We start from the raw sequence: 18,583 nt of genomic DNA, 5'->3' as shown, positions 1-18,583 counted from the left end.
AGAAATGGCTTACCTGTTATAAGTTTGCACGTATAGGCCATGGAGGACACTAGTGTGTTGACCTGTTTGGAGAATGAGAGCGTGGAGTCAAAATAAAAACCTAATGTTTCTACCTCCTGTGCTACCTTAATGCGGTTGCCGTTGATTATGAATGAAGAGTAGTCAGGTCCCAGGTTTTTTAGGTTGGTACGGGTACCCAGAATGAGGAGTTCTGTTTTATCATCATTCAGGGATAGACCGTGCGTGGCCATCCATGCCTGGATGATGATGTACACTCTGTTCACCAAGGCCAAATCCCTGTCCTAATCCCCTGAAAGTGGGAGGAGGATCTGAGTATCATCTGCATAGTTAGTGTAGGTGATACCAAGATGGTCCAGATCATCGAAAAGGGTCTTGGTGAATATGTTGTACAGTGTGGGTGAAACGCAGGATCTCTGTGGAACACCACAGGTGATGGGTTTGGGGTCTGCCGCTGCAGAGGGTGAAAAGACCTTCATGGTTCTGCCACTTGAGAAAGATCTAATCCAAGTTACAGCGTCCTTTGAGAAGTGTGCTGCTGTGTCGAGGTGGTTACATAATATTGTATGATCCACCACATAGTTTCATGTAGTCTCATAGACGTGCTTATATTAAAAAAGAAGGCAGCACTATATTCACACACCAGAAGACACGTGCAGAAAGAGCTTAATTTGACTGTGGTTTCTCCGGAATTTGAACAGTTGCTTTAGAAAAAGGTTTTCAGGGAAAATAACATAGGTTGGCTAGGCCAACCTATGTCATTTCAGCGCCCAGATGCCTCGGTTGGGTGCGCTATAGAAATTTCAAAATAAATAAATGATAAATAGGGGCGCTTAATACAGGGCCCTGATGTGCAGTCAGAATTGTTGATTCACTCTTGGTCAGCAATACAATAACATTGCATAAAATGGATATTTTATTTGTGCCTCCCTCAGCTGTGTAGTTTTTGTTTTTTTTAAAAAAAAGAAAAAAACAATTCAAAAGTTTTTTGCAGTATAGGGTGTGCGAATTTGGGTGTGGGTTAATTGTCTTACTAACCGGCTTGTTAGTTTGTGCGTCAGTAGAAATGAACCGTTCTTTTAGCTGGTAGCTCCAAAAAGGTTATGTCACGAGGACTAGAATGTGTGATTTCCGGATGTCCCGTGTAATTAATGTGTTGAATATATTGATTTTGGTCAGGACAGTGCTTTTGTCAACTGTCTGTAGCTTTCTTGTGCGATAAGACAGTTTCCGGTCAGACTTCCTGATTCCTATTAATCTCCATGGTAGTTATGGCCGAGTAGTCGGTGCTTAATTTGTAGGGGTGTTTGCTAGGGCTCAGCAGCAGCACTTATTGCTGAGCCCTGGCACTTATTTCCGAGTCCAGTTTGATTTAAATGTTGGTATTTTGTCAAGTTTATTATTTTAATTGCCAGTCAGTCATAGTAACACAACAAGCAACAACAGTGTGGTGTAGGTTGACAGGTCATGCCTAATTATCCATTTTCATGAATAACAATGAGTTGGAAGGTGACAATGCTGGGAACTGATGCTGGCAGTGCCTGCACACTGCTGCACTCAGCCTGCATGACCTTGGTGCACATTCTCTACCTTAATAACAAGCGGCACTTGGCAACAACAGAACAGTCACCAGTGAGCAGCCCAACACAGGGACACGGTCAGGGAAAAGGCCAATGTCGAAGAGGAGTGCCAGTCACAAATGACAACCTATACAAGACCTTACTGCAGTGTTGGAGAGGAAATGCCATTAGTTCAGTAATGATTTTTCCTGTATTTGTCCATCAGCATGTTTGCTCTTTTGGCTGTGGATAGATGGTCAACATGTTCCACTTGCCACTGATGGAATTAGACTAGTCACAACTAATATGTTAAATGTCGACACTGCCAAAGTCTGTTTTCATCACCTTCAATGAACCGGTGGGAGTTGTTGCTTTAACCCCAAATATGTTGACACTGTATGGAGCAGATGTGGGTGGTGTCCACTCTGGTATGTCACAGGCGTGCTAGAAAATATTTGGGCCCTGGCACTTATTTTCTTACAAATTAAGCACTGGGAGTCTGCCGATCAACCTGCAACATTTACACAATATACATCTGGCGAGTTGATAAATAAATAATACATATTTGCAGAGGGAGAAGGCACCCTTCCCAAGTAGTTATCAACCAAGGGCCGGGTCCTAAGGCGTAGCCGATGGCCCCACCCCACTCAGTCCATGCCTAGTTGGGAGTGCTCTCTCCCATTGCCGGTATCACTATAGACCCCTTCCTGGGGCTCCTGCCTGAGTTCACAATTTCAGCAAGGGCTCGAGCAGCTCCATTTTACCCCATGTGGTTGTCAGTAATGACGATACCACTGTGGATAGGAGGGGGAGGGGTGAGAGCGGGGCTGGATGCAGCTGTTGGCAGGGAAGTGTGTGGTGTGCTGATGCCACTTCAATAAGGGGGGGGGGAGCGCTCTTCTAGTGCAATTAACAGATCACACCCCTTGGCCAGAGGCAACACTCCTGTTCCCGACTCCTCGTTCTCCCTGGTGCCAACGACAGAGCTTCCCCGGCAGCCAAGTTGGAGGCAGGCACTTTCACCCGGTGGTAGGCCGCTGGCAAGGAACGATGATGACTTGGCACAGAAGACTTCCCTCCCCACCCACTGACAGACACGGCTGCGTGGGCAAGAATCGGAGTTTCTATTACTCCCACACCTTGGCCACGCCTCCCTGCCTCACTGGCCAGTAGGAAATCAGAATCAAAGATTCTGATATTGGGTGCTTGCCCCATTTTCAATAAATATTTATTGCCGCTTTGCTGTGTTTGCAACCAACGAGCTTCATCTCTTGGATTGGAGTTGATTATGGTACCACAAAGGTTTCTTTTTTTTAATTATTAAAAGAAATCCAGTAAATTTGTCTTAAAAAACCTTCTCGTAAATTAGCAGCTAGATAAATTGATTGTGTCCTGACGGAAAATGGCAAACCACACATGCCTCCAAGTTAAACACACAGCATGCCATCCACATTCCTGTAATCATCATAGCATTGTTGAGTGTTGATGCTTTTTCCTCAGAAAGCTCCTGCATGAAGAAGCGCTGCCAAAATGGGTTACGGATTGCAACGTTCCATATATTTATAGATGGCTGCAATTACTCATCTATATACATTGGCAGACTTGTTGGACATTTGCCAATGTTTGTGGGTTGTAAATTCGGTACAACGTCCTTTCATCGCGGGACGTTTTTCGCAGTTTTTTTTTTTACCGCAAATTTTTTTACGAAAAAAACCCATCGAATTATATCGATAAGAAAATTATATATATGGGATGCGGGTGTTTGGGAATAGATAAAACATTTAAGGGAATGAGGGGTTTGGGGGGGACCCCACCAAAAAGAACTAAAAAACAAAAAATTCATTTTTTTTTTTGTTAAAAAATTTGTGGTAAAAAACCCCGCGGAAAAAAATCCTGTGGTGAAATGACATGGAACCGTAAATTCAGTAGTGGTGGTGACGTGTTTCAGGAATAATGGGTGATGAAGGGAACCTATTGTTCGAGGCTCAGGGAGTAACATTCCTTTTCACAAACAGGTCGACGAGGAGGTTTTAGCCTTACATCAGGAATGCTGGGCAACCATTCTGACTTTTGTGTAGGCTTATAATAGACATTTGCCAGGCTTTGTCATAATGTTCTTCCTGGCCATAGGATGGCAACATCTGGACAGTTGTGTGATTACCTAGGTATATGATAGCAGTGCCCGGCAGATGTCTTTCTAATACCTACACACAAGCCAAAATGGATGGATTTGCCATTGCTTGTTTTTTCAAGGACTCATGAGATATATATCAAATGGTTGAATGCACACTTGGTTAAGACATTTTTACTACACCAGTAGTGCTTTTACACTGGCCAGCCATTAACTCTCAACAAACTGCTTACAGATAATGCTGACAGGCCAAAGTTTTATGTTACTGCTTGAAAGAGATGGCTCCAGAAGATCCCAGGAGGATGTGCTTTGGCTGGAAATAGCCACAGGGGATTAGCTTGGCCATGGGTAGTCAATTGATGGTTAAATAACCAAATAAGACCCACAAGCTGTGTGTCCCTCCTCGCATGCCATCGCCCTACTGGAATTAAGCGCCATCTAATAGCTCAAAGTAAAGCAATGCCCACCGGCAGACGGTGAGGGAAAGATAGTGTGACCTGGGAATAGACAGAGTTTTGTTTGTATTTGAAAGGTTGATTTAATTCAACTAATACAAATAATAAATAATACATGCAAAATAGACAGCAGGTAAGGTCTGCATGAATGCTACAATCCATTTTGGATTGGGCGTTCGGTATGGGGAATTCATGACCCTCTTGTATAATATGATGGTTCGGTGTCGTGCTGCACACCGGGTCCATTTTAATGATGTGTTACTACCGAGCCCAAGGATACCCCATTTATCATACTCAGAAATGTGGCGGGCTAAGGCAGCCATGCCAGGATTCCAGCGGTTGCATACACATTTCTCTGCCAGAAAGAGAGAGTTTTAATAATTCACAATTGCCATTTTCTATGCAATAATCTCTTGCATTTCTTGTGCACACTCCAAACGGCCTCCCAACCCCACCTGCATGGCGTTTGGTAATGCATTGGTATGGATTGCTGCGCTTCCCATGAAGACCAGTCGGATCACTTTGCACAGGCGAGGGCGTGGGAGTGGGGGTGCAAGGAGGAGATCTATTCAGATCTGCTCTCTGAACCTGTGGGGTCTAAACGGTGTGATCTTGGTTTATTCCTTGGAAGCGTCGGATACTCGCATGCAATATTAACTCATGATTTATGGCGCCTGCCTGTTTTTCAGAATTCTGGGCCTGGACCTGGTGGTCCGAGATGAGAATGGAAACATTATGGATCCGGACCAGGCCAACACCATCAGCCTGTTCCGATGCCATGAGATGGCCTCCCAGCGCATCGATGAGCGGATACAGGAAGAGAAGGTATCCATCCTCTCCACTGCGCAGCCCCAGAGCAATGCACCGTGTGTTATTAGGCAGTAGCTGTGTCATGAGGCAGGGGCTTTTGTGAAGTAGCAGCTATGTGTATCTGTTTGCTAACACTGACCAGAATGCCATTGCAGCCCTGGGAGAGGGCATCTTGCGTCTGACTTGGTTAATCCAAGCATCAACATAGGACCGTGTTGTGTGGATTTATAAACTAATCACTTTTCTCCCTCCAGTCGTATTCCTTTATCTGTCAAGAAGGGGTGGGCTAAGAAGCGGCCCCTTCTCCAGTATTAAGCACTCTACAGAAAAACGGAGCTGTTCAAAAGCCATCTCTTTCACGAGTCCCCAGATTTACATTTAAATTGAATCCTGCAGCTGGGTTCGAGTAATGGTGGTTCTGCTGTGTGACCAGCCAGTGGGTGGAAGTCCCACGCGCCCTTAAAGCAGCCTTCCATTTATGGTTGACTTTTCAGTGTCCCAAAACTGAAATCTTCCTCCAAGAAATAGACTTTTTAGAGACCGAGTGCCTGAACTAACCAGCAACCTCTCAAGCTTCTAGAGTCCCACTTCCCCAGCAATCATTATTTAGATCTCTCGCTAACATGTAGGTCCTTGCTTCACCATCACTAGACAGAGCACCTTTTAAGAGGCCGAAGGACTGAGGGGGGTTGATGGGGGTGTGCTGGCAGCCCCGCTGCCTTGGAAGAGCTGGGGCCAAGTCACTTGCATGTTGGTAGGTGTGAGGGGGAAGATGAAGGGGGATCACTGTGTTATTTGCATGAGGCTTTGGGTTCATGGAAGAATACCATGAGTTTGCCAGAGGTATTGCCGGAGTCCTCCACCAGAAGCTTCCTGTTGTCCTCTGCCGAACACTCCACTCGAATGGCCGTCTCTACCCAGTCCTCCACTAGAAAGGCTCTGTTCTGCCCCATGAGCCTTCTACTAGCAGGGCGTTCTACCTCCCGCCCCCAGAGCCCTGCACCAGCTGTCTCTACCCAGTCCTCCACTAGAAAGGCTCTGTTCTGCCCCATGAGCCTTCTACTAGCAGGGCGTTCTACCTCCCGCCCCCAGAGCCCTGCACCAGCTGTCTCTACCCAGTCCTCCACTAGAAAGGCTCTGTTCTGCCCCATGAGCCTTCTACTAGCAGGGCGTTCTACCTCCCGCCCCCCAGAGCCCTGCACCAGCTGTCTCTACCCGGTCCTCCACTAGAAAGGCTCTGTTCTGCCCCATGAGCCTTCTACTAGCAGGGCGTTCTACCTCCCGCCCCCAGAGCCCTGCACCAGCTGTCTCTACCCGGTCCTCCACTAGAAAGGCTCTGTTCTGCCCCCTGAGCCTTTAACTAGCAGGGCGTTCTACCTCCCGCCCCCAGAGCCCTGCACCAGCTGTCTCTACCCGGTCCTCCACTAGAAAGGCTCTGTTCTACCCCCTGAGCCTTCTACTAGCAGGGCGTTCTACCTCCCGCCCCCAGAGCCCTGCACCAGCTGTCTCTACCCAGTCCTCCACTAGAAAGGCTCTGTTCTACCCCCTGGGCCTTCTTCTAGCAGGGCGTTATACCTCCCGCCCCTAGAGCCCTGCACCAGCTGTCTCTACCCAGTCCTCCACTAGAAAGGCTCTATCCTACCACCGTTGCCTTCTACTAGCAGGGAGTTCTTCCTCCCGCCCCCGGAGCCCTGCACCAGCTGTCTCTACCCAGTCCTCCACTAGAAAGGCTCTGTTCTACCCCCGTTGCCTTCTACTAGCGTGTTCTAAAATGACCCCCTTGCTCCAAAGGAGCCCTCCAGAAGAATGTCCCCTGCATTCACAATGGTGGTATCCTGGACTTGGAAGGGCCTGCTCCCCATCTTCAAGTGCATCCTTGGAATCGGTCTGCAGCCCATCTCTATTCCCTGCCGGAAGTGCGTCATTTGGAAGGCCCTGCTGCCTCTCCCTTTTGGATTAGTCACTACAACACTCTGCCCTCGACCTTTGAGTGCACCACAGCAACCCTCCCCACCCCCGCCACCATTGTATGTAGACAATTCATCAGCAAAACACAGTGGTTGTAAGTCTGTGTTCTTTTAAAGGGGCTTGTTTTCAAACTTGCCATCCCATGAATGCACCACTGCAGCCAGGATATATTGTTGCGGTGCTTGAAATGTGCAGGAAATGCATCCTTTCCAAAGTATGTTGCACGCTTGATTATCTTTTTATTAGAGGAAACTTTGATATTTTGTTCGTAACTTCCTTTTAACTTCAAGACCCATGAGCAGATAAGTTACAAACACCAGCGTTGCTCTGGAGATTGAGTTCCTCTGCTTCACCCAGGTAGCGCTCAGATTCTGCCTCTTGGCGCTGTTGGGTCCCATGAGAGTGTGTGGCGTTCTGAGTTTTTCTTTCTGCTCTCTCCCGCTGCAGTCCCGACGGCAGAATGGCGACATCCAAAGGCAGGCTGTATTTAGCACCATGCACACCTACAGCCTGTACGTCAACCTCAAGAACTTTGTCTGCAATATTGGTGAAGATTCTGACCTGCTGATGTCGCTCTATGACCCGGAGCAGTCTGAGTTCATCAGGTAAGAGTCGAGGCAGGCCTCAGCAGGCCCTGCTTTGATGGCTTCCTATATAGGACTGTTCATCGCATAGTGGCTGTACCGTATGATGGGGGTACAAGGAAAATTAGTAGATTCATGCACTTTTCAAGTTGGAGGACAATTGATGATATTTGTGAAGATTTTCCCATTCCTCACATTCCCTCAAAACTTTGCGCAGCCCCTTCCCTTCTACCTTACTACTCGCTCGCAGCTCCCACCCTCCTAGTCTCTCGACCTTGGCTCTGTGTCCTAGTGTAAAAGTTCACTTTTGCACTCTACTCTTCCTCTACATATCGTCAACATCTGCTTCTGTGCTGGCTTGGTTCTCCACCCTCTCAAACAAGCTTAGTCTCGGGAGGATAGCTCAGGACAAAGCGCTCGCCTTGGAAGCAATACGACACGGAGCAACACAGGTTCGATCCCCGGGTCCGTGCTTCGAAACCTCTGGGTATTAAGCGCGTTATAAATAACTTATCCTAATCATAAAGCTTTTCTAATCCGTAAAACAAATCCCCAATCAACCATAGAAACCCTAGGAATTGCCCACCTTCAGCCGACCCTTTGCCAGCAGTTTCCTATCCACTCTGCACTGTCTCTTACTCTGCATTATCACAGCTTTAGGACTGGGGGGTGTGTGTTCCCCACGTGTGGTCTCCCGATTCTGTCCTTCAAAGCATCAGCAATGAACCCAGGACTGCCTGGCCTACCGCAAGGCCCTCAAGACCGGACTCTTCTTACTGTATAAATTCCTTTTCTCATTTCTGCTGTCTTTCCGTTACATAGCAGTGGGGGGACACTGGACTCTCCAAATACTGAGGTTTAAGAAAGTATGCCCTGAATCGGGGTACAAAATGAAATCTCATGAATTGAACTGATCACTTCCTTCTCCCAGTCTTCAAATCCTGTGTATCTACTGATTTGTTTTCTTAGTACTACCATTTATCTTTTGTTTTATGCAGAGATCTAGGCCAGACTTTGGACAAGAAATTGTTCTTCAGGCAACCCAGAGCAATGTCATTGGCAATACATATTTTTCCCCACTGCTGCAGAGACTGTAGAGACACTATAAGGTTATAACTTTTCCTGGTCTTATGTACATATGTTTAACTGCATCAGGTGGCTTCCACTATCCACTCTGGGGAGCCTATACTTGTTCATTAGTTGCAGAAGGAGCTACTGCTCAGAAACACTCGCTGTGGCATTAATGGCCATGGTTGTTGAACGCTTGCAGTGCATTCGTGGATCTCTCCGCAAGACTGACTGTCAATTCATGGATCGTGGCTCCCGGAGAATTGCACAGATTCCTAAATCCTCCCTAGAGTGGAATCTGATTAATGGCCATAGGTCTGAAGAACATGCAAGGGATGTATAGATCATACCCATGAAAGGATGGGACTACATTTGTGGGGCACTGGCTGTGAATTCCCAAACTATATAATTGTTTGTGCCCTGAAAGGCTCACTGTAAGTTCTTGTTGTCTCTGGGAGAGTTGTGATGAGTTCATGCTTCACAACTCGCCAGGACACGCTACTTTCATGTTGTTAACCCTGGCAGACTTCATGTGGATTTATGGATCTTTGGACTGAAAGCTTTGCTGTAGATTTGTGGATATTATTCTTGAACAGATGTATTTATTTATTTATTTATTTGGTGCCGGAGCCCGCAGGCATTAGGGCGCAGAGGGGAAGAAGAGAAAAAGCCGATTGAATGTCAATAGAAGGCCAAATTCATACAGTTTATTCAAATGACATTCAAGTTGGGGATGACTGGCTATGGCATCAGGGGTTCATACCTCAAAGGATTGATTTGAATTTGAGTATAAAAGCTCTGAAATACTTACTGGAAATTCATGTTAATGTGTCTGAAAAACCTGATGAGTTTTTGGACCACACTCTGCAAAGACATGTTTGAATTCCATGGATGATCGGTCTGAAATGCTTGGTGTGAGTTGGTGAATTCTAATTCTAAAAGGACTGGCTGTGGATTTATGGGTAAGTGTCAAGGGAGCACATGAGAATACAGTGAGATAATAACACTTCACAGAAACAGGGGCCATAACAGGTCTGTCTGTTTTGAGGGGCAGGAGCTGGCTGAAAAAACAAAACACAAAGAAGCAGGACCGGGTGAAGCAGATTGCAGCGGAGGCGGCTATGCACAATCCAGTACACTCAAGAATGTGGTAGTCTGCTGCAGAGAGCTGGAGAGGCTCTGCCTCCAGCTCCACGCAGCCTACCGCAAGTGAATGTCATTAATATGCCTCTTCCAGGGCATACATCTACCAGAGTGCATCTGCTGGATTAGCCCAAAACGAACCTAGAATTAGCCCACTTAGCCCAGAATTTAACAGTTGGGCAATAGCAGTTAAGTTCTCTGGCTCGAAGCGCAAAGGAGATCTAGAAATGTAAACCCTTTACTGGAAAAGGATCCGAGCCCTGTGCATGATGAGAAGAATAGATTGCTCGAAGTCTCTTGATAGGTGGAAGGGGCTGTTCTGTTTGTTTGGAGTGACGCAACCTTCATTTAACATAGTTTTGTTCAAGGCCGGTGCCCACTGGAGTGACCTTACCAGCATGCTGATGGGATCTGTATGTTGAGCCTCGTTTACGGCCATCTGCTGACTTGTACATGATCTGGAGTCGCGAAAGCATATCGCCTAGTACCTTAAACTGAAGTGCAGCAGTGGATTGGGGTGTGTAGCGGCAATGAGCAGTTGGAGTATAGCTGAGTGCGGCACCCCAGAGCTCTTCTTTGAGCCTTAGGTGAAAGGGGAGAGGGTTGCAGAGAGTTGGGCATGGTGCATGCGGAGTGAGTGCTTACATGAATCTGCTAGTCATTAGGATTGGACGTCTAGTCGTAGCACCTGATCATATTGTAATTGTGCAGAGACTTTGGCGAGGCATCTGGGCCCACTCCCCTGCAATGCCTTGAATTACTAGCTGGTGCTTTGAAGGGAGAGCTTTATTTGATTTGGTTCCTCTGTAATCCTATTGTGATTGCAGCAATGTGGCCCGAACAAAGCAGGCAGGAAATGATGTGGGCAATGTAATGTTTAGCCCTTTGGGATGTGTTGCTGGTCTTGCCAGTCGTCCTGTGAAGCTGGCATTGCATTAAATTGCAGGCAAGTTTCATGGTTCATTTATTGCATTTGTTATGCGCCCAAACCCAAGGATATCACGGCGTTGGTTACTTAGAAATCTTCACTGGTTATAATCATAGGGAAAAGGTTACATGCATACATCGGTTTAAACTTAATATTTAGAGAATACTTACAATCATCCGTTCTGGTTACATACATACCTTGGGTATCAACTTGATAATGAAATGAAGCAGTCTTGGAATTGGGCTACTTACAGTACATACTGATTCCGTAAGTTAGAGAGCCCGGCAAGCTTGATTAGGATTAGTAGTCGAAGAGCCAGGCTTTGATCGTTTTCTTAAACGCTGGTGGGACTGTGAACGAAGCATACTCGTTGCCATGGTGCTCCCCCGGCGGGTAGTAGGTCTCAAAAGGAGGCACTTCCTGATCTTCCCATATACCAAGCATGGAGTAGTGCACCTCTTTTGGTAGTGACGGACCCTGAGCGGTCTGTATCGTGAGCAGGCAGGAGATGAGAAGGCAGCATTGGCCTGGCGCACCCTTTGACCTGTAATTGTGTTTCTAGGGGTTTGAAGTTGGTATGTTTGTAGCCCAACACACTGTGCAAAACACATACTCTGTAGACAGCATGATGCCTTCAAATCAAATTTCCCCTCCCCCAACATCCGCTGCAATTCATGTCCTTTTCGGTTTGATTATAGGAATGAACAGTGCTCCAGATAAGATGTTGAAGTGGTAGAATTTTACTCCTTTTTTAGAGATGGAAGTAAAATAAGTCTGTAGGGAGTGAAAATGTCAGTCCAATTCCCAATGGGATTATTTTATAAATGCAAGTAAAAAAGATTTAACTGCAAAACGGAAATGTGTTTGTAATAATGTTTCCTTTGTACCTAGTTATCCATACACATTAAAAGATAAAGGTTTACTCCTTCCAATCAGGCAGTAATAATAGTAGTTTCTTCCTGTGGTGATATGTGCACTGCTGGCTCAAACACATCCATGGAGCTGTGTGGGTAAAAGCACGGGTGCAAGGCGTCTGTGTCTGTTTCCCATTTCTTCTTGGGAGTATTTCTACTTCCTATTTTTATCTTTTAGGAGTATTTACTTATTTTTAGGGCGTAATAGTGGCCGGTACACCCCTTATCTCTAGGGCTGGGAATGAAGTGCGCTAAAAATACCCAGGGCAGTGTCCTTGAGGTGCTCTCAACGTTGAAGCCTTGCGACAATGCAGTGTCCACGTGGTGCAGCAGAAATCCAACCCTTGTAGTGCATGATGGCGGTTCCTCTGGGAGCAGAGCTTCCTGTACTGGCAGCGGAAATCAAGCCGGTATTATTATTAGCAAAGCTTCACGCGTTGCGGGCACTAGGAAACAAGAACCCAACGCTAAAACCCATAGAAGCAGCAAGAATGTCGTTGCACGTTTTATTCTGGAACGGGAAGGCCGCTCTTTGAAGGTCATCTTCTTGTCTTCTTGTTGGCATTGAGGAGGACTTTGGCTAAGTAAACTGCACTGCGTCTTTAGATCCTGTAATGCTGATGTTGGGAGAGTTGGTGATTTCTCATTTGGGACTTTCTGCAGAACTATTCCAGTGAGTAATGCAGGCTGTGGAGAGTTTAGCAGAAGAAGGGCTACCATTCTCACATTTTCATGTTTAGAGCTGCAAAGGCAGGGAGACAGAGGTGATGTTATTAATTAATCACGGAGAGGTGGATATGTGTGCAGGAAGCCATTGGCTGACACACTTGTGCCTCTACATTGCCATGGGGTGATGTCACCATGGGTTGACCTGGTTGTTTAGTTACCGAAATGAGCCAACATGGCCATGGACCGATATAGCTGAAATCTAGCATGGCCATGGGCTATCGAATGTTTGTGTTAATGGCATGCAAGCAGCTGACATGGCCTGATTAGAAATGACATTTCCATTGGCTGTCATGGACATGTTACGGACATGGTCATGTTACTGATATACCTGGGTTGCTGAGAGGAAAAACACAGGCAGAGCTTGATGACTGCAGGTAGTTGGAAAATGTGGGCAGGCAGAAGTAGGGGCATGAATAGAGAGAGCTGCCTACAATTGGAGGAGAAGATACACCTGTGTGAAGGTGAAATGCACGAAGGCACGCAAGGTCTTTCCTCGCCTGACATGATTGTTGACAGCTAAGCGTGAAACCAGCCACCTGTGCAAGGGCAAAACTGATGGCACTGATGCAGCCTCATAGAGGCATTTCCTGAGGGACCCCTGTTTCTGTATTAGCTCAAAATCTACCCGGATACAATTAGTGGGAAAAGGGAGCCAAAGATTCCAGTGGGAATGCACATCAAAACCCAGAGCCCGAGAAAAGACCTGCAAAGTTTTAAATGGGGACAGCCCTCTGTGATCTGAATGGATTCATCCCTAGGATTGGTGGCTGGGTGCCCACACTCCGTCCCAAATGCCCCATACTGTGGGACGGTCTTCACAGTCCCTTTGTGCTTCAGAACACATCCCAGAATCGAACAAACTGGTCACATCGACGGAAGGAGTGCATTGAAGCTCTGCAGGATTTACAGCCCGTTCATGACCGGCCGGAACAGTGAAGCTCTGCTGGTGTCTGCAGACACTAGGTACACTGAACCAGACGAAAGACCCTGCATCAGTGACCTGTTCCCTCCACTCGGTGGGACCAACCACAGTACCTGCTCGAATGATTGCCTGACCTCTCTACGCATGCACAGAAACGGAGACACGGAGGCGGGGACACGGCGAAGAGAGCAAATGTGCAACCTGGCATCGAAAGCGAGACAATGAGTTGAGGATAAATTCAAGAGAACGCCAGTATCTGGACAAACCAAGTGGAAGAGGATTACTACGCATGAGGAGTAAAACTGCGAAGTGTTGGGTATTACAAAGAACTTTGGCAACTGGGCAAGGTACTTTGCGTACCTGCTGCCGACACTGGATCCCACTTGAACCAATCATCACCGGAACTGTAGTTCACTCTGGACTGGACAAGCCTTATCGCTCCCCAGCGGCAGCTTATTTTCTTGCTTTATTCAACCTTCTTTCGTGGCCAACCAACGTCCTGCTGTGTTGGGGGTTTTCAAGCTAGCTGGAACTACCAGTGAAATGCCCAGAACCCAAAGCATTTGCCCTCCAATAACTGGATGCATCCGGCAGACTGCCAATTGATGAAACTTGCCGGAAAGAGCCAACACTCGCTGACTGAGATTCTCTTAGCCAAACATTGGTCTATGGTTAGCACTGAGGCAGCACCGGGGCCAGGGGCCCGCACAGCCAGTATGAAACGAGCTTTATTCCTCTATTGGAAATAACAGTTGTGGTTGGGGGAAAATTGGCCCTGAAACTTGGCAAGAGCCACCAGGCTAAAACTTTGAACATTTTAGCCCCGGTCGGGCTAAACTTTTCCAGTCACACACTAAACTGCACATAAGACAGTGGTCAAAGTGGGCTGCAGTGGTGCTCCTTTACTTTGAGATTTTTGTTTAATGTTCCTGTACTTTTTATTTTAAAAAGAAACCGTTCCGGAATGGTTTAGTTTTATAATAAATGTGTAGGAAGACGTTGAAACTTTCACTTCAGTGCACTGCATTGAACATTCCCTTAAATAGCAGGTGTTTGTTTGGGGGTTTGGATTTCTTGTGGGAGGAGGGGGTGTTGGCGATGGGGTTTGTTGGGAGCAGGGGCAGGCCAGCAGGGAACATAGTTCCAATACTTCTTTTCGTACACTTCGACCACTGGCCTAGGAGACTGCTTCATCACCTCAAGTGAGACTTTAAGTAATACTATCAAATTTAGATACATGTTCGTACCTACGCGCCCAACTTTAGATAAACTGCGTACAGATCTGTAACCTTCTCGCACCCTAGAAGTGCAGCCTAGATGCTCAGCCTCGACTACCCTAGGTGAGCTAAGGTCACTTGGAAAATACAGCAGGCTTGCTTATAGCAGGGTGGTGCTCTGAAGATTTAACCTGGCCTTTGGGAGATATATACATACATACATACATACACACACACTCCTCCAGCCCCTCATTCAACATCCACCCCCCATGTCCTCTGTATTTCTCGCCACCTTTCAGCTGTGCCGTTCATACCTCTCTCGTTCTCTTTCAGTGAAAACTACCTGGTACGCTGGGGCAGCACGGGGATGCCAAAGGAAATCGAGAAACTCAACAACCTACATGCAGTTTTCACGGTAATTTATTTTTGGCTGAAAAATGTGCGCATGCGTGCTCGCTCGGAAACGAGCACGCGGACAGTGTGTGACCTTTACCCTCCTGGCAGAGTAGAGCTGTCCTGCTATGCGACCTTCGTTTACTTCCGCCTTCTGCTTGCCGTACGAGGCCATGGCTTTGCTGAGCAAGCGGGGACGTTGCATGTTGCATGCTGTTGTTGAATTTTCTATACATTCCACACACACTGCTCAGTTTTCTTTTTTTACAGGTGTGTTCGCTATAGACACGAGTGAACATGCACGCCAGGTTTATTTAAACCATAAAACCCACAGATAAAAAAAAAACGCTATAAACAATTGTAGATATATGAAAGAGCAGGAGTTGTACAACATCAGTAAATGAAAGTACCCAACGCATTTTTTGTCCCCAACTTTTCAACTCGAAGTCTATGAAATAAGCATTCCATATGTCAGCGTTTTAAAAATTCGACAAAACACCCGATAAAAAGTAAGACGAGACACATTGATAGGCGGGGGACTATTGTACAATTAAGTGCATCAATCCCTCAAAGTGGTCTGTTTCTTGATATTTGTCATGCAAATGTTTCTTGGGTAGCCTAACTCCTCTTTGGCTGTTTAGATGATGTAGTCACAAATGGAGTTTTGGCCTGCTTTCTGGCGTTTTAGGTTCGTTTGTATGTTTTGCTGCTCCAGACTATGTCTGATAACACCACCACACCATCGGTGTATGTAATCTCAGTAATGGCTCAAAACATCCGAGTCTGTGGGCAGAATCCTGTCCCAAAAGCCATCAGCATTTAATCCTAAAAGTGGAGTAACTAGTCACCTTGCTGCTACAACCATCGGGTTTCCGGCTGGCCCAGCACAAGTCTGATGTTACCAGTTCATATCCAAGCCCTCTGGCAGGTGTCCAGCATAGTTAATATACATTGTTCTTTGTGGCAAGTATTGAACATGCCAATCCCCTTTCATATCTAGCACATTACAACGCATCTAATGTCAAACTGTCTGCTGGATAGTGTGATTTTCTTTTTTGTCCCACAATGTCTGCCCTGTCCTTGTTGTTCTCTTGACACTTCCTTGTATTACGCAGAGGTGGAGGAGGTATGCCCCGGATCGGAGGAAACTTTGTAAGTGGTTTGGTTACTTCCAAGTGTGAAGCAGGTTTAAGCTTAGCCAGCAGATCCAAAGGTTTTGAGTATTTCCTGGACTCTTTACAAACTCACCCCAACTTTTCGAAACCCAACTCTCACCCTTGTTCTCGGACTAATAACCGTTGGGAGGCTACCTGGTGTAAATGCACTCCATGTTACTGGCCAGACAATTAAGACCCGTTCTGGATTGCCGGCCTCGCCTGGAATGCGTAATTGATTCTTTTGACACTGCAACGTCATCTATATCGTCCCCAGCATACAAGACTGCAACTGAGGAATTCTCTGTAGACCAAATTTTCTAGTTCTTCATTTCTCCAGAAAGAGGCCTTAGGTAGTCTAGACCTTTGTTACTCATCCATAACCAGGATCACTTTCTGGATGACTGCTTCGTTTCCCCCTCCTCTCACGTCCCATTGCCTCCAAAGAAAGGGGTGCTGCACATCTGAAAAACTGGAAATAGATGAATATCGAAATAAATGGATATTCGTATCCGTGTGTCCTCAAGCCCTCACTAGATGCGTTCTGGTGGGAGTGCGTGGGGTGCAGGACTGCTTCAGCCCATCAAAATTAATCCTGCAAGAAAGGTAGGAGTCCGTCTGGCTTTCAATATTCAGCCAAATTGGGTTTGTTTTTAAACCTTAATTGAGCCGAGTCCTCTTAAAGAGTAGGCCATGTTGGATCGCTGTACTTCTGGGAAGCTGAAACCCCCCTTTCACAGCATCTTTCTTCAGGATTCTGATGGGCACTCAAGCGTTCCTTTTTTACATAGAAGCGATTTAAATACATACTCTATAGCATTTAGTTGGCCTGAAAATGTATTTAAAAAAGTTGAAAGAACAGACATTTGTGTTTTTTACTCTTAATGATAAGTCTAGTTTTTTCCCCAATCTTTACAATCCAGCTTACTTTGGTTTAATATGAAGTTCCTTTTGTTAGTAATATGGGTTTTGCCCCACCTATGCAATCTGGAAGTAAATAAAACAGTTTTGCCCATCCTATATGACAGTCCTCAAACTTACGTCTGTGACATAAGGTTACAGGGAAGACTTATGGTCTTGATTTGTTGGTTTTGAAGTTTGAGATTCCTCACAGGGATTTCGTGGAGGATAAGGGTTAAATAACATTGCCAGTATTATGTGAGCATAGAACAGGAGAGTGTGAAGAGAATGGAGTCCCTGTATTGACTCTTAACTACTGAGGGCTTAAACCGGTTTGAAGATAAGAGGCAATCTTATCTAGGAATAGGGCAACTCAACACTGATGACACTGCCAAGTAGGGAAAGACAACCTCAGGCCTGGTAATTCAGAACAAACTTTGCACTGGACAGAGAATTTCTCTCTGAGAAAAATGATCCGAACTATTAAAATAGATACGGTCAGCCCAGCGCTCACTTAAGGAAATCGGGAACATAGGTCTCCCACCAATCCGCACGGACACTCACACATACCGATATACTCCCTCTCTCCTCTACACCAACAAACAATAGAATGCAGCTATACCCCACAATCAACTCGGCCTAGCTGCACACACAATCCTATACACAAGCTTCACCACTGCCAGAATGCAGACTCCGAGATCAATGGCCTTGCTGCACACATTGTAAGGACCTCACACAACGACCACGCCTAGCATTAGACTGCAGCTACACACCGTGCAAACCGCACTGGCTGCACATATGCTGACTTAGGGTAGTAACCCTAAGCTCTCCACTGACCTGGACTATGGTCCCTCAGGGCGTTCAACCCACAGCTCTTTGAGATTATACCAATGGTATATAAGGTGCTACACAAAAGTACAGTAACAGAACAGGTCTTCTACTCTTCAGGACTAACCCCCTTTACTGGTTAGTTATTTATGGCTCTGGAGCCACACTCTTTGAGTCACAGTTTCTTCCTTTCCTGGAGGGAAGTCAATTTGCATGACCAACACTGTCAAACCCATAAAAGAAAAGAAGTTACCATGGCCAACTCATCCCTAATTTCTTGCTTAGGGCCTCTCTGAAGAGAAACATACAGGGTCATCTGCCGACAGTAGGTTTCTGCAGCAACCGGCCTGAACCAAAGGATACAAGTCAAACACCCATAGGACTTTGCTGTAGCTCTAGTGAATCCTTTTTTGGCAGGCGGTTCCTTATTCAGGACAGCCTTGGTTCTGTTGTAAACTATGCGCAGCCTCTTCAGCCCCTGGACTTCTCATTGTTTTCTATCTGAGATTGGCCCTTTCTCCTCTTGGGACTTAGCTATCTGTTTCTCTGTACATTCCACACTCTGAATTTATTGTTTTCACTCATGACTCTCCAGTTGAAATTTAGTCTCTTCCCGGGCTGCATTGCGGTAAAGGGTTTGGGGTTGGTTTCCCCTCTCATAACAAGCAACCAGCTTGCATCCATTCTTCCTTGGCGGCCCTGTACCTGCTTTCTTGCGGAGCTTCTGCCTGGCGGTGATGCCTGTGTCAACAGCGTTTATCTCCGCCTGCTGCTTGATTGCTTCTCGTTGTGGTGGCCCTCTGCTGGCCTTGCCGATACACTGCGTTCTCACTCGTAGTTCGCAGTAAAGGGGCTGCAGAGC

General features: G+C 46.4%; 1 protein-coding gene across 1 annotated transcript in view; it reads left to right on the top strand.

The window, feature by feature from the left end:
* The window catches only part of DOCK5 (dedicator of cytokinesis 5), a 1,209,967-nt gene that overhangs the window by 386,615 nt on the left and 804,769 nt on the right, over positions 1 to 18,583 (top strand). Inside the window, exons 7-9 of the mRNA XM_069617597.1 lie at positions 4,853 to 4,988; positions 7,389 to 7,546; positions 14,780 to 14,861. Coding sequence (XP_069473698.1) covers positions 4,853 to 4,988; positions 7,389 to 7,546; positions 14,780 to 14,861 — 376 coding nt within the window. The remainder of the gene's footprint in view (positions 1 to 4,852; positions 4,989 to 7,388; positions 7,547 to 14,779; positions 14,862 to 18,583) is intronic.

The sequence above is a fragment of the Ambystoma mexicanum genome, chromosome 10, assembly GCF_040938575.1.
Source record: "Ambystoma mexicanum isolate Mex_15411 chromosome 10, UKY_AmexF1_1, whole genome shotgun sequence".
NCBI lineage: Eukaryota > Metazoa > Chordata > Amphibia > Caudata > Ambystomatidae > Ambystoma > Ambystoma mexicanum.
This window is presented reverse-complemented; position numbering and strand designations above follow the sequence as displayed.